The sequence below is a fragment of the Cyprinodon variegatus genome, unplaced genomic scaffold (genome assembly GCF_000732505.1).
Source record: "Cyprinodon variegatus isolate N-32 unplaced genomic scaffold, C_variegatus-1.0 Scaffold815, whole genome shotgun sequence".
Lineage (NCBI taxonomy): Eukaryota > Metazoa > Chordata > Actinopteri > Cyprinodontiformes > Cyprinodontidae > Cyprinodon > Cyprinodon variegatus.
The window spans coordinates 256,886-270,465 of NW_015151268.1; the positions used below are offsets into that span (position 1 = coordinate 256,886).

The window sequence follows — 13,580 nt, forward strand, 5'->3', positions numbered from 1 at the left end:
GCAGTGGTAGCCATGCTAACTGTGTGGGGGCAGTGGTAGCCATGCCAGTCCAGGGACTGACTGCATTTCACTGTGAGGTGCCTTGGTCAAGGCTAATGACCACCATACCTGACATGGAACAACCAGACCATGCATAGTGCTTTAGGTTAATAGAATATAATAATTAGGTTTTGCATACTTCAAAAAAAAAAAAAAAAAAAAAAAAAAACAGAGGTAGCCATCCCCTACTGGTTAGAGCTATTAGAAAGTAAATATTAAAATATTTGTTTATTAATTACTCATTTCAAGATAAAATAATCATTTTAGTTTACAGATAATAGAATTCTAAATGGGTCTCAAAATAAGAGGGTTATGGAAAAGTTAGGTGTTGGAAAAAATCATGATTTCTCATCTAAATCGACTTCAAACCTCTGCAAAGGATTTATGAGCCATTAAATGTTCTATTTTGGGGTCAGAGGGCTAAACACTCGTAGAGAGAACTGCTGAGTGTCCAGAAGACTCTCTGCAAGAAGTTTATTAGTAGTTCAGAGAGCTGCATCTAAACATGTTTGCAGAAAGTAGAGTGGAAGAAAAACATGCATTAGAAAGAGGTGCAGAATCAGCAGCTTTAAGGGGAGCGCCAACAGGAGAAGGCAGACACTGGAGACCGATCCAACACGGGTTACAGGTGCAACGGTTTCCCCGTCAACTTTTCTGAACCAGAGACAATATTTGATGCTTCAAATGAGGAAAAGACCTCACAGCAGCTCTTTGGTCCAGAGTTGTAAGTAAATATTGCTTTAATTGGAAATCAAGGTCCCAGAATCTGGAAAGGAACAGAAAACAAAAACACTTTCAGTGCAGTGTGAGGTTTCCCCTGATGAGGATCTGGGTGTGAGCTGGTTCTGGTTTACTAGATGTTCTGATGCAGGAAATGATGGAGCACCTCCTGCTGATCACGGAAACTTCTAGTTTTGATTTCCTGGTAGAAATCTGACTCTAGAACCTCTTTGTTAGGATTGTGTTCTGTTCCTCCAGAACCTGAAACCTTGATTTCCTACCAAATGCAAACATTTCATTTAGAACGTCTACTTTGAACCACCTTTTTGGAAGCTGTGAAACCAGCTGCAGTCACCTCCTCTGATCTCCCCTAACTTCTGGATGGAATGCTGTACATCATTTCCTCAAGGTCGGCTTATAGGTGTGGCTTAACATTATGCTTTCAGTAAGGGTGGATATCAAAAGAAGGAATGAGTTTCCCTTTTTTTAAATTAATTTAAAGTATAGTGGAGGATTTTCTATTTTGGGGTGGATCATCTAAATAAGTGGTCGTCCTATTTGTCAATCATTCTGGTGATATGTTTACATAAGGTCATCCTACGTGTTTGTCCTAACTGTAATTAATTTCAAAACCAAAGCATTAAACACTTTATCTCAATAATTTAAGGTCAAATCAATAGAATGTAGGTGGGGTGTAATTCCATTAAAAAAATATCTATATGTTTCATATTTTCTTTATATAAGTTCAGAGGGATCACTGACACAATCTAAGTTGCTTCAGTGGCGGTTCTAGAACAAATGTAGGAGGGGGCCAGTGTGTTTTCATGGGGGCACAGAAAAATATGAAGTAAAAAACAGGGCAAGGGATTCACATATATTAAGATAGCTGCCTAAAGTCATATTTCTATTCAATTAGGTTTAATAAAAAATCTATTTCTTATTAGGTCAATATACATTCATAATTTTGGAATTTTACGTTTTTCACTTAATTTAAGTTAAAATCACAGTTTTCCATAAAATCTGAATTAGAACTCAAGAAAAACTAATACATTTAAAGTTTTTTTTTTCTTTTTTTTTCAATTTGTTTTGGAAAAAAACATTTAGCAGATGAAAACTGGGATCATATCTCAACACCACTGAAGTTTATTGGTTGTAAATAATTAGTAAAACAGACTTTGTAAAGAAAAAAGTGAAACGGATCCAAAGGACCTATCAGAAACCATGTCTTTTCCAGCGCATATCATTAAAAATTTTTTTTAAGTATTATGTCTTCAGTACATTGGCCATAACAGGGGCCAGGACATGATCTACAGGGGCACTGGACCCCATTGGCCCTGTCTAGAATAAAAAAGCGATAAAGATTAGAGAGCCACTCAGTAATTCGGTGTGGAAAAAATATTTTAAAAAAGGTTTTTAATAAGTGAAGATTGGGTTTAAATTTTTATAAGTTATGAAATGTGCTTTTGACCTTCAGATGACGCCAACACCCAGTCAGTAGCATTAGAAAACCGTCTGAGAGTGTGCTTCCAGCGGCGGCCGGTAGGTGGCGGTAGAAGGCCGCTGTTCGGGTGGAAGGAAGTGAAGAAGTGAACTTGCTGTTATGTTAGCTATGCTAACTGGAAGATGTTGGCCAGGATACGACAGCTGTGTGAGTATTAACCTGTTAAATGGTTTGATAATTCATCTGAAATGTAAAATCTGATCCTTGAAGCGTCTTTTAAAACCTGTTTTAAACAAAATGGGAGCAACGGTGAGAGCGGCTTCGTTAGCACACTAACTGCTGTTAGCACAATGCTAACTGTTTGCTAATAGTAAAGCGATTCTTCTCACATAAGACAAGGAAAAACTGCAGTATTATTGAGTATAAGTACTTTTAGGTATGCAGTTTTAAAGCTGCACTGCTCCGCTGCTAATAGCTAACGACAAATTAGCTTAAAGTTCAAACAAAGCAAGGAAACAAGATATCTGCTTTTGTTTGATTTTAAAGGCTATTTTATTAAGCTAACCAAACCAGCAGGGTGAATGTCAGCTCTGTGCTGGACTACAATTTAAAGTGAGTTTTTTTCTTTATATTTCAACGTGTGAAGTATCGTTTATTAATGGATCAAAGGTCGGAGCAGACGGACGGGAAACGGCAGGTTATTTATAACCCTGCCTTCACTGCTGGGTAACGATGAAAAGAGAGGACTTTAACCTTTTAGTCTGACCCAGATGCCCATAGTGGGCCCTCAAGGGCCACCCTGCAGGTATTAGTGGTTTCTCCGGTTTAGCACAGCTGATTCTGATGATTGCAGTTCAGCAAAAGCGTCTTAACCAGAGACCAGTGAAAATCAGCTGTGCTAAAGCAGAGAAACCTCTATAGCAATTAAACATCAACAGTAAAGGTCCAGAGACATTTTTTATTATAATCTGTTACTTTAAACAGAATTTAACACAGAAATAAAATTAGGTGTTTATACATCCATGTTATACATTGACTTTTTAAATAAAAACAAATTTAAAAATGTTCAAATCTGTAGGGTTTTTTAAGTAGAGAACAACAGTCGTTCAGTTTGGTATATAGACAATTTCCTGATTCACATATTTTATAAAACACCTGAATCTTTTTTTCTGTCTTAATGAGAGCAGTGGGCTTTAGGCTGCCCTGGTGCTCATTTTGAGCCTGGATCCAGATTTATTTTTGATCATGTTCATGGTGGAGAATCCTGCTTCACAGCAGCAGGTTGGGCCAAACATCCTCTAAATGTGCAGGGTCATCTTTGAGCACCATTTCACTTTTCTTTCACTGATAGGACTGTAGTTTAAAGGAGAGAATACTTATTTACGATTAGGATTAAATACCTATTTTTCTGTATTCATTGAAAGACAAACTGAATTCACTCCTAAAACTTTTCCTCTTTAAGGACCTTTGGGGGGGGGGGAAGTAAATACATGATACTAAACTGTGACTTTTAATCTGTTAAACATTTTTATAGAGCACTGTGTGTAATTTATTTAGGAAACTGTTCAATTGGCTATTAATTTACATTTAAAAACATAAACCAGTAAAGGTTTCATTGTGTAAAGTGCTGCTAAGGATGCCTCCAGATGTTGAGCAGCTGTTCTGAATGAATTCTGCTGGATTGGTCGCTAACTGTTAGCTGTGATCAGAGGAGATGAACCTTCACACCGCTGTGTTTAATTAGGCTTTATTTCCTGAGGATGATCAGCTGATTCCTGTTTTTCAGGCTGTCTGACAGACTGACCGATGCCCTCACCATGACGCTGGGCCGCGCCGCGCTGCTCCTCAGCCTCTTGCTGTCACAGGCCAGAGGCTTCCTGAGCTTCGGAGAGGATGACGGCATCCCGGACGAATGGGTGCTGCTCCATGTGGTCCAGGGTCACATCGGGGCCGGAAACTACAGCTACCTGCGCCTCAACCACGACGGGAAAATCATCCTGCACATGCAGAGCCTCAAAGGCGACGCCGATCTGTACGTCTCCGATAAAACGCTCCATCCCAACTTCGACACCTACAAGCTGCAGTCGGTCACGTGCGGCCACGACGTGGTGGTGGTGCCCGGAGACTTCAAACGGCCCGTGGGAATCGGAATTTACGGCCACCCGTCGTACAAGGAGAGCGAGTTTGAGATCCGAGTGTTTTATGACCAGGCGGTTCCCCAGGACCCGTTTGAGAGCGGCTCCTACTCATCAGAGGGTGGACACGCCGAAAAGAAATCTGCCCAGGCAGGAGACGACTTTCAGGAGGAGGAGTCCATCTTTTGGACCATTCTGATCGGACTTCTGAAGATAATACTTGAAATTTTGTTTTGAAGGCCACCTCACTGCTGCTACGATGCAGGGAGACGCTTTGACTCCGTCTGAAACAAATGTTCATTTCCTTTGTGTCTGTTTGAATGAAAAGTTGTAGTGATTCAGTTAAAATGCCTTTCTGATCTGAAATCAAACGTTCACACGTCACCAGCTGGTTCTAGAATCCCTGTTAAACTGTGGCTTTGTGGGAGATTTTGCTGTAATGTCTGACCTCTGTCTGCGTCTGGAGAAAAGAGCAAAGATCAGGGGGGATCACTCATGGCTTTGGTTCCTTTAGGGTTGGTGAAATGTTTTCATTCGTCACTTTCTGGGCTGATTTAAAGACATCTGGTTGTAGGCTGAGAACAGCACATAAGAGTCACACAAACTAAAACCTAGAATATAAGCCACTAATTTTATTTTCTCCTTTAAAAAAAATGTACCTACTGAATATTAAATAAATATTGCAATAGTTTCAGGATAAAGTGCTTATTGGCTACAGGAAGAACCTCGTTTATTGGTTAAGCACTGGAAAATGGATCTAAAAATAAGTTAAAATGTCTTAAATTAAGTGTATTTACCCTTCATTTCAGTAAGTAAATGAGAGAGTTTACCAATGGAATAAGTATTTTTACTGTTAAGATAATTAGATAAAATGCACTTGAAATCAGACTTTCAAGCAAATGCGTTTTCTTATTTTAAATATAAATTGTCTTGTTCCATTGGCAAAGTGTTTCTTTTACATCAATCCAGGAACAAATGCACTTCTTTTTTGAAAAAATTACTTTTGATTTAGATTTTTTTTTTTTCAGTCTGACATGTTCATCATAAACTAACCAGCTGTAGTTCGAACACATTAGAGCTCCTTTTTTAAACTTTAACATCTGTTTAAAGCTAAATATTTCAGTTCAGACTAATTTCTTCTTCCAAGTGGGAAGGAAACGTCTAGAAGCCTTTTAAGCCAGCTGATTGGCAGTTAGCAGCAATAGGTGGGGGTGGGTCAGAACTCGGGATGCTCCATTAAGCCAGAGGAAAAAAGACATGCATCCTGTGGATACGAGGAACCAGCTGAATCCTGATCCAGCAGCAGCAGGTAGTTTAGAGGTGAAGGCAGGAGGAGAGCAGCGGAGCCTGGAATCAGTTAAAGGATGATTTTAAGTTGGTTTAATGCCCAGAGAGCTGATGAAGCAGTATTATCATCTAGTGTTTAGATAATTTAACTGTATAAACACCTCTGTAACAACATAACAGATGAACACCAGGAAAGTTAAATCTGATTAAAGGCTGGTTAATTTGCCCAACCAGGATCATCTTCTGCTGGTTGTTGGTTTTTAGGCTCCAGAGGACATTTAACGTTTGCTAAATGAAGTTTTTAATCCATCGTTTTTTTACCTGTTGGACAAACCGCTTTTATTTCTCCTCCAGTCAAACGTGTCGCCACTGAGCAGAAAAGTTCAACAGTGCCTTAAAATGAGTCTTCAATGCTGTGGATCTTTTTCTAGAAGGCTCAGCTAGCTGCTTTCAAAATAAAAGCTGTTTCACATCTTTTGTCTTTGAATGTTTTGTATAGAAATATTTTTTCAGGACTTTAGTTTTCAGTTTAATTTTCTCTTCAATAAAGGATGTTTTTCACCTGATCTGCTGTCTTAGAGTTAAAGATGTAAAATGCTTGAATTTTCTTTTTTTTATATTTTGGTGGAAATCATAAAGTATAATTGAATAGTTAAAAAGAGGCCAATAATATACATATAAAAAAGGTGGAGTTATGGCGTAGTGGGTTAGAGCAGTGCGATTGTTCTCTGAAAAGGTTGCAAGTACTCTGTTTAATCCCCACAGGCTGCCACTCTGGGTTCCTGAGTAAAACTCTTAACCCCAGACTAGTGATGGGTCCATTAACCCTGATGCATGGGTGCATGTGTAGAGTCCATAGAGCAAAACTCTGCATCGGTGCGTGTGTCATTTCCAGACAGTCATGTGACCGATACAGGAGGTGTTTCTAACTAACTGACTCACTAAATGCCGTTTAAAAACCTGTCAACATGATGCATCTGCTAAAAAAAATGTAATCTCTTGCAGTTTATCATTAAAACAATCAACAATTTTGCAGCAGCCTAAAAAGAATAGGAACGTTTCAGTTGTTTTAATGTTAATCATTTTTATTGCTTTTCCTATCACTAAACTTTTCTGAATTAGATCATTTTAAATTGACTCATTTTATTTACCCTTTTTAAATTATGACCTAAAATCCTCGTCCACCAGCATCTTCATTCACATTTCCCCCTAAATTTTCACATTATATGTTTACATTATTTATTGGCTGCATCTAAAAATAAAGATATTTATTCTATTTAAACATAGATATGAAATAACAATGTGACCTACAATAATTTAAACCATATCATTGTTCTAGGTTATGAATTTAATTCAGTTTAGTCCAATCAGCTGCCTGTAGTGCATTTAAATGTCCAGCAGGTGTCAGTATTCTATCAGACAGTATCAGTAGTTTGGCTTCAAGATGCCTCATAAACATCACTATGGCCTGGTTAGGGTGTAGAGCTTGGAATCCTGAGGCTGAGAGTTTAAAACCCACTGCCACTCTGGGTCCCTGAGCAAGACCCTTAACTAGTGTTGCACCGATCCAGCTCTAAAACGGTGGTATCCAACAAATAGGGCACTGATACCATTTTTAGAGCCAAAAGTTTAGTCAACTATTGTCACCCATTCCAGGTAGGCAATAGAAAGTTCTACTGGATTAACTTTGTATTTGTCCTGCTTCACAAAGGTAGGCAGTAGCTTGACAAAACCAAGATGGCATTTATTTATATCCAAGTAGTCTGCAGTTCTTCATATTTACACACATCAATTTTAAACAGATGGTATCGGGGCCAAAAATGGCATCAGTGCAACACTACTCTTCACCCCAAACTGCTCCCCGGAAGCCCCACAGTGGCAGCCCACTGCTCCCTAATGGGATGGGTTAATTACAGAGGTACATTTCTCCAAAGTGAGGTTAACAAAGTTTTTTTTTATTTTAATGATCATTCAGGTTCCAGCTCCTAATCATGGTGCTGATGTTAGTTTGACCTTAGAAAGGAGCAGATTCCTGATTGCAAAGGGAAACTTTAATGGATCAGATGATCAGCAGCTCCATCATCTCAGCTGGTTCCTGGGAGGAACCCGGAGGAGCTGCAGGTTCAGAGTCAGTGGATCAGGACAGCTGGGGGTTCAGCTCGATGCTGTTGATCCTCAGCACCGTCTGCGGCTGAACGATGATCCTCTTCCGCTGGAAGCGGTGCCGTTTCCAGAACACCATGTGCACTTTGGGCCAGGATTGGGTCTTCTCGATCACCGTGGCTCTGACCCTCACCAGCTCCTTCCCCAGGAGAGGCCTGCCGACCAGCGAGAAGTCCTCCGCCCCGACCAGCAGCACCTTCTCCAGGATGATCCGCTCCCCGCAGTCCGCCTCGATGTGGTTCTCGATCAGGATCAGGTCCTCGTTGGTCACCTTCCACTGGCGGCCGGCCAGGTGAACCACAGCAAACAGCCTGCCGAAGTCCTGCTTCTGGATCCGCTGGTTGACGGCGCTCACCACGGCGGCGTGTCTGCTCCGCTCCTCCTCCGCTGAAACCGCGCAGCTTTGCTCCGACCACGGAGGCCTGGAGAGGGAGGTCCGGGGCAGCAGGTGGCCGCTCACAGAGCTCTGTGTGCGGGCGGCGCAGACGGGCAGGCCGGGGAACAGCTGAGACCTACCGCTGCATGTCCTCCACAGGGCAGCCAGGCCTCTGCTCGCCGCCATCTTGACAGGAAGTAAACCTGCACTCACTGCGCATGCGCGGTCCAGCACAAACAAACCTGCTCCTTCTTCTTCTTCTTTTCTATTATGGCGGATCGCAACCAAGGTGCACATCGCCACCTACTGTACATGAGTGTGTAGCAACATTACTTTATATCAAATCCTTTTTTTTAATTTTTATTTTGTATTCTGTAGATAAATAAATAAAGCTTTCATTAATCTGTGAATATCCTTTATATCCTGTCCTTCCAATAATCCTTCTTCATTTCTCCCTTTCATGTTCATAAGTTTAACAGTTCATCAGTACGTGTTCTACATTTTCTTTTTCTCCACATCCTTCACATTTACCATTATTTTCCCTCCCTATTAAATATAAATTGTCATTTAAATAGGTATGACTCTCTCCTAATCTGATCTTCCCTTCTGTTTCTCTCATTAATGATTCTATTTTATACTGATTATTGTACATTATATAATCCTCTTCCTTTCTGATCTTTATTCCACCTCTTTTGCCATTTTTCAATTTCTTTACTCTTTATTTTCTGTCAGGGTCAAAAGTTACACCAATATTTTACTGGATTTGAATCCAAAAAAATTAAATCACGTCGAAAAGCACAAAAACAGGGAAATAGTTTATACTTTAACATATACATAACTCATAAATGATATATTCTTTGTAACAATAGGCCAATGTAAATTCATAATTCAGAAATATTATATTTTAATTATTATTTTAAATGTAAATGGACAGTTTTAATCAAATCAGATTAGAACTTAAGAACAAATTAGAACCTAAGTAAAACTGAAAAAGATAAATCTGCTAAATAACTTTTAGCTGATGGAAACTGATTCTATCATTGTTTTTTACAGCTTTTTATTGTCAATACACTGTCACAAGTGCAGAGCAACAAAATTCACTCTGCATTTAACCCTTTCCCTTGGGGTTAGGGTTGCGGCACCCGGGGAGCAGTGTGGGGTTAAGGGTCTTTGCTCAGAGTCCCAGAGTGGCAGTCTGTGGGAGTAGGGCTCCAACTCAGAACCTCAGGATTCCACACTAATCACTAGGATCCCACTCACCTTATCTCAATCTGACTGAAGATATCACCTTAATTTTTAAATCACAATAAAAACGGAATTGTAAGGAAAAAAGTGAAATGCGTCCAACTGAGCTATCAGTGCATATCATCTTTAGTCATGTATTCAGTACAGGGGCCCGGATCAGTATTACGGGCCCCTGTTTGCCCCTGTCTTGAACCTCACTCTCTGTTACATTATTTAATTAACTTTTTGAGAAAAACACATTTAGCGTAGTTTTACTTTATTGTACTTTTTAGTTTTACATAGGTGATATTGCTGTGAGAGTATTGCTGCTCCTACTTCAGGAAAATGTGTTTTTATTCTGCCAATGACAGTTAATTGGAGCTTTTGAGATCAGGGGAATTAAAAAAAAAATACAGTACATATTCTAGATAAAAGTTATTTTTCCTCCCAACATGCATTACCTTTTTGTGTTATTGAATCAATAACTCATGTTATTGATTTTCATTTTGTTAATTTATTTCATACTTTTAAAATGCAGAAGTTGCAGATAATTTTCTGTTGGGTAATATGAAATAAACACTTAATTTGATGTTGAGTAGCCGTTTTTCCTTTACCTTTATTTAGACCTTTATTCTCCTAATTGAGTAATTTTTAGATGACTACTTTCTACTCACACGCAGAAGATGACGGACACATTCTCATGTCTTTTTTTCATGACTTATATTGTTTTGAGCAAACCTGTTTATTCTCCAAATGATCTATTATCTATAGGTCCCACTTTGCTTTTTGAACTCCAGAGTCACCATCACCATCCATCCACCAGAACATGTTAGAGCTCTTCCTGCATCTTTCTGCTGACAAGTTTTATAGAGATGCTGTTTGATTTAAAGCAGGATTTAAAACAAACCGGCCCACTCTTATGATCTAAAAGGTCTGAATTCATACAGAACCACTCTGACCTTAAGCAGGCTTTAAAACCTCATCCAAGCAGCCTCACTCATACACTGACACACATCTTTTTAGTGTCCTGCAGGTGAATATCAGCATGTAGCAGAAGGAAGCTGGAATCTCATCCTGTGGTGCTGTGGTCCATCTTTGGACACATTCAGGTCTCAGCCTTAACTCTCCCACCCCGTCCCCAAACTCTGGAGCCTCTACAGTGCTGCAGAATCAAAAGAATATCCACCAAACAGCACAGCAGTTAGAACGACAAACTTAAATTCTATAATTTGCACTACTGCCCATATTTCATATGTTTTTTCCATTAAAATGTGTTTTCCATTAAAACCTTTGACACATATCCCAGAGAAATGTTACATTTTTCAATATTTCATTTCAAGCAGCACCAATAAACAGATGGGGTTTTTTCATGTATGAACACACCTGAAGCAGCAACCCTAACCTTTAATCTGCATGTCGTTATTTGCCAATAAGTATTTCTAGCTCAGGAGTTCGAGTGAATGGTCATTTATGATCCTAGTTGTTTGTCTGTGTTGCTTTGAGATGGACTGCTGACCTGTCCTGGATCCTCTCTGCACTTTACCAGAACTGCTGCAGACAGCAGGGACCCTAAAGATAAACAGCACGATGGATGGATGGATGGATGGATGGTGAGTGGATGGATGGATGGATGACAGAGGGATGATTTTTAACAAAGCTGTTTTTATCCATTACATTTCTATCAATTAGCTACAGTAAATTAAGTAATATTATAATTTGATTTTATAAAAAAGGTACCATTAGAATGTTTTCTTATATTTAGTGGGAAATATATCTTTGTAATATCTCAGTATAGAGTAATGTTGCTCATTCCAGATGTTCTGTTTGGGGTTTATTGGTATTAACGGGTTTGTCAGATTAAATCATCTATTTAACTAAAACCCTCTAACAGGCTATTCCAGTGTCTATCTCTGGGTGAAATCAGCTCATTTATCGCTCGGTGTTCAGCGGGGCAGAAAATCCTCCATTTTGCAGTTCAGCCCATTTCCGGGTTGGAGAGCAGGCAGCGATAAACAGGCAGCAGCGGACAGGATGGCTCTGCCTGTAGGTCAGCAGTGAAGGGAAGCTCCGCTGTGGTTAACAGAGGCCCTGAAACTCGCTCCATTTAGCGTTTCGCTGCTTTAATAAACAGCCGCAGAGCTGCTGCTGGTAGACAGGCTGTGTTCGGAGCGAGGCTGTAACCGGACCGGGCTGACACTGACAGGTTCGGGGTAAACAGCTCCGAGCCAACGTCCAACTGCGGCTAGCCGCGGGGCTCGCGCGCCACTAGCAGGCTAACGCTAGCCTCTCTAGCTTCACCGCTGCTACTTCCTACCATCCCTACATGAGCTGTTGTCCTCTGGGAGGTTTTGGTCAAACTTTTTCGAGGAACTTCCATACCTGGACCTTCATTCATGTTGTTGGGCCGACCCAGAGCTGCTGCTAGAACCCCGGTGAGTACCTGAAGCTAACTCCGGCTAGCTATCTCCAGGTAAGCTGTTCCTAGGTCTGGGAGCGGCTATCCAACCTGTCCCAGCCTGACTAAACTTTATGTAACATTTTTCACCTGTCTGCCTGCCTGGAGATGTTTTATTCATTCTGGTAAACAGTAGAAAATGGTGGATGTAGTCCAGGGAGGTTGTTTACCAACTAAACCAGAACAGTGTGTTGAAATAGCAAGTTGTTGTATCAGATGACAGATGTCAGGTTACAGCAGTCTGATACCACTATGCCCAAATTATTGTTCAAACTAACAATCAAAACTCGTCATTTTTGGCTTCACAGTGATTGTTACTAACATTAAAGTTCAGCTGTCTTATTTTTTATTTATGAACTTTATGGGTCTGCAGCCAGTCATTGAACCAAATGTAATGACTTTGTGATCCCTGGTTCTGGTTTTACTGCTCTCTTCCTGTAAGGTTCAGTTTATTTCTATAGCACCAATTCACAACACATGTCATCTAAAGGCACTTTACAATTCACCAGATCATCCAGTCAGATTGATTCAAAGTTTTCTACTTAAAGGAAAACCAGTTGATTGCATCGACTCATTGACTGGAAGGCAATCTAAACGTATAGAGTGCATAAAGCTGGATGAGTCCTCTGATTTCTGTTTCATCTAAAAGCTGAAGTTGAGGAATCTGATCCGACAGTTTCTGCCTGCTTTAACCATGATGTAACCCTGCAGCAGGTTTTATTTCCTCGACCACAGAGGAATCCTACTTCCTCCCCTGTCCATCCATCCAGTATCACTCAGGTGGTGTGAGGAGCCATTATTTACTTTAATGAATAAGATAACGTGCCTAAATGTTAGGTTGTTTGTTTCCATATATCGTGTCCAGTTTCTGCCTTTATGTAACTAGATAAATGCAGCTAATCCCTAACCTATATTGCGGCCCCAATTAGGGACGTCCTGGTTGGACGTTGATCAGAGCAAGGGAGGCTTGAATCACCGTTTTTTCCAGTTACTGAATTTATTTGACTCCTTATCTGTTTTGTTGCCCTGCTATGTGGTTTTAGTGAGCTGTGCCTCACTACAGGGATTTTCTTCTTGTTATTCTTGAGTCTTATTCAGAAGTAATCAGGAACCAGAGAGTAGAGACTTTGGGAAGGGAGGAAGCAGGTCTCCATCCCTAAAGGGTGTTCAATGAAGAGCCCATCTGAGAGGGGGTTAAACTCTTAAACCCCAGTGGTGTGCTTTTCCGTCTCCACCTCTCCTCAGACTGACTACATAACTTGACTGGTGAGATTCCTTTGGCGGCTCTCTGAAGAAACCCCATGGCTAGGCTCAGAGCGAGCCAGTGAGGGAGGGAGGGGCCACAGGCCGCCTGCATGATCCAGTAGTCGGCCTGGATGCTAAACTGGTTTGGGGAGATCCAGTGACCTCACACACATTGTGTTATTACTCTGCAGAATAGTTTTGATTGCTAAATGGACATATTTAGAGCAGCGTGCACAGAACGGCTGCTGGTTAATGTAGAGCCTGTAAACCACTGAGTGCTAACGGTGCTCACATTAGGGAGTTTTATGCTGTTTCTGTTCAGTCAGTGATAAATGGCTTCAGTTAATCCAACCTTAGGTAGAAACATTGATTTCCACTGAGGTCAGTCATGTTTGGTTAAACAGGTCCTCAGAGCTGCCCCTCACGCTCCTCAGAGCTGCTCCTCACGATCCTCAGAGCTGCTCCTCAGAGCTGCTCCTCAGAGCTGCTCCTCAG

The 13,580-nt window shown here is 40.7% G+C and overlaps 3 protein-coding genes across 4 annotated transcripts in view; 2 read left to right on the forward strand and 1 right to left on the reverse strand.

Moving 5' to 3' along the window:
• The first annotated feature begins 2,264 nt into the window (after positions 1 to 2,264).
• Positions 2,265 to 5,082, forward strand: LOC107098832 (chromosome unknown open reading frame, human C6orf120). Its single transcript, XM_015396689.1, has 2 exons — positions 2,265 to 2,407; positions 3,987 to 5,082. Exon 2 carries the CDS (start codon positions 4,018 to 4,020, stop codon positions 4,570 to 4,572), a length of 555 nt encoding a protein of 184 aa, XP_015252175.1. The 5' UTR covers positions 2,265 to 2,407; positions 3,987 to 4,017; the 3' UTR covers positions 4,573 to 5,082.
• A 2,168-nt stretch (positions 5,083 to 7,250) lies between these two features.
• mrpl21 (mitochondrial ribosomal protein L21) lies at positions 7,251 to 8,363 on the reverse strand. The gene has a single exon (XM_015396694.1). It carries the CDS (start codon positions 8,345 to 8,347, stop codon positions 7,760 to 7,762), a length of 588 nt encoding a protein of 195 aa, XP_015252180.1. The 5' UTR covers positions 8,348 to 8,363; the 3' UTR covers positions 7,251 to 7,759.
• Positions 8,364 to 11,372: 3,009 nt separating this feature from the next.
• Positions 11,373 to 13,580, forward strand: part of LOC107098841 (WAS/WASL-interacting protein family member 2-like) — a 21,431-nt gene continuing 19,223 nt past the window's right edge. The window contains exon 1 of one of the 2 annotated variants that reach the window (XM_015396700.1): positions 11,373 to 11,817. The gene's annotated coding sequence lies outside the window, so the exon portion shown is untranslated. The remainder of the gene's footprint in view (positions 11,818 to 13,580) is intronic. The other variant, XM_015396699.1, reaches the window with a different exon arrangement.

Excerpts from the sequence above, each read along its gene's own strand:
- mrpl21 (XM_015396694.1), bottom strand. The coding sequence starts at position 8,347 with ATGGCGGCGAGCAGAGGCCTGGCTGCCCTGTGGAGGACATGCAGCGGT.
- LOC107098832 (XM_015396689.1), top strand. The coding sequence starts at position 4,018 with ATGACGCTGGGCCGCGCCGCGCTGCTCCTCAGCCTCTTGCTGTCACAG.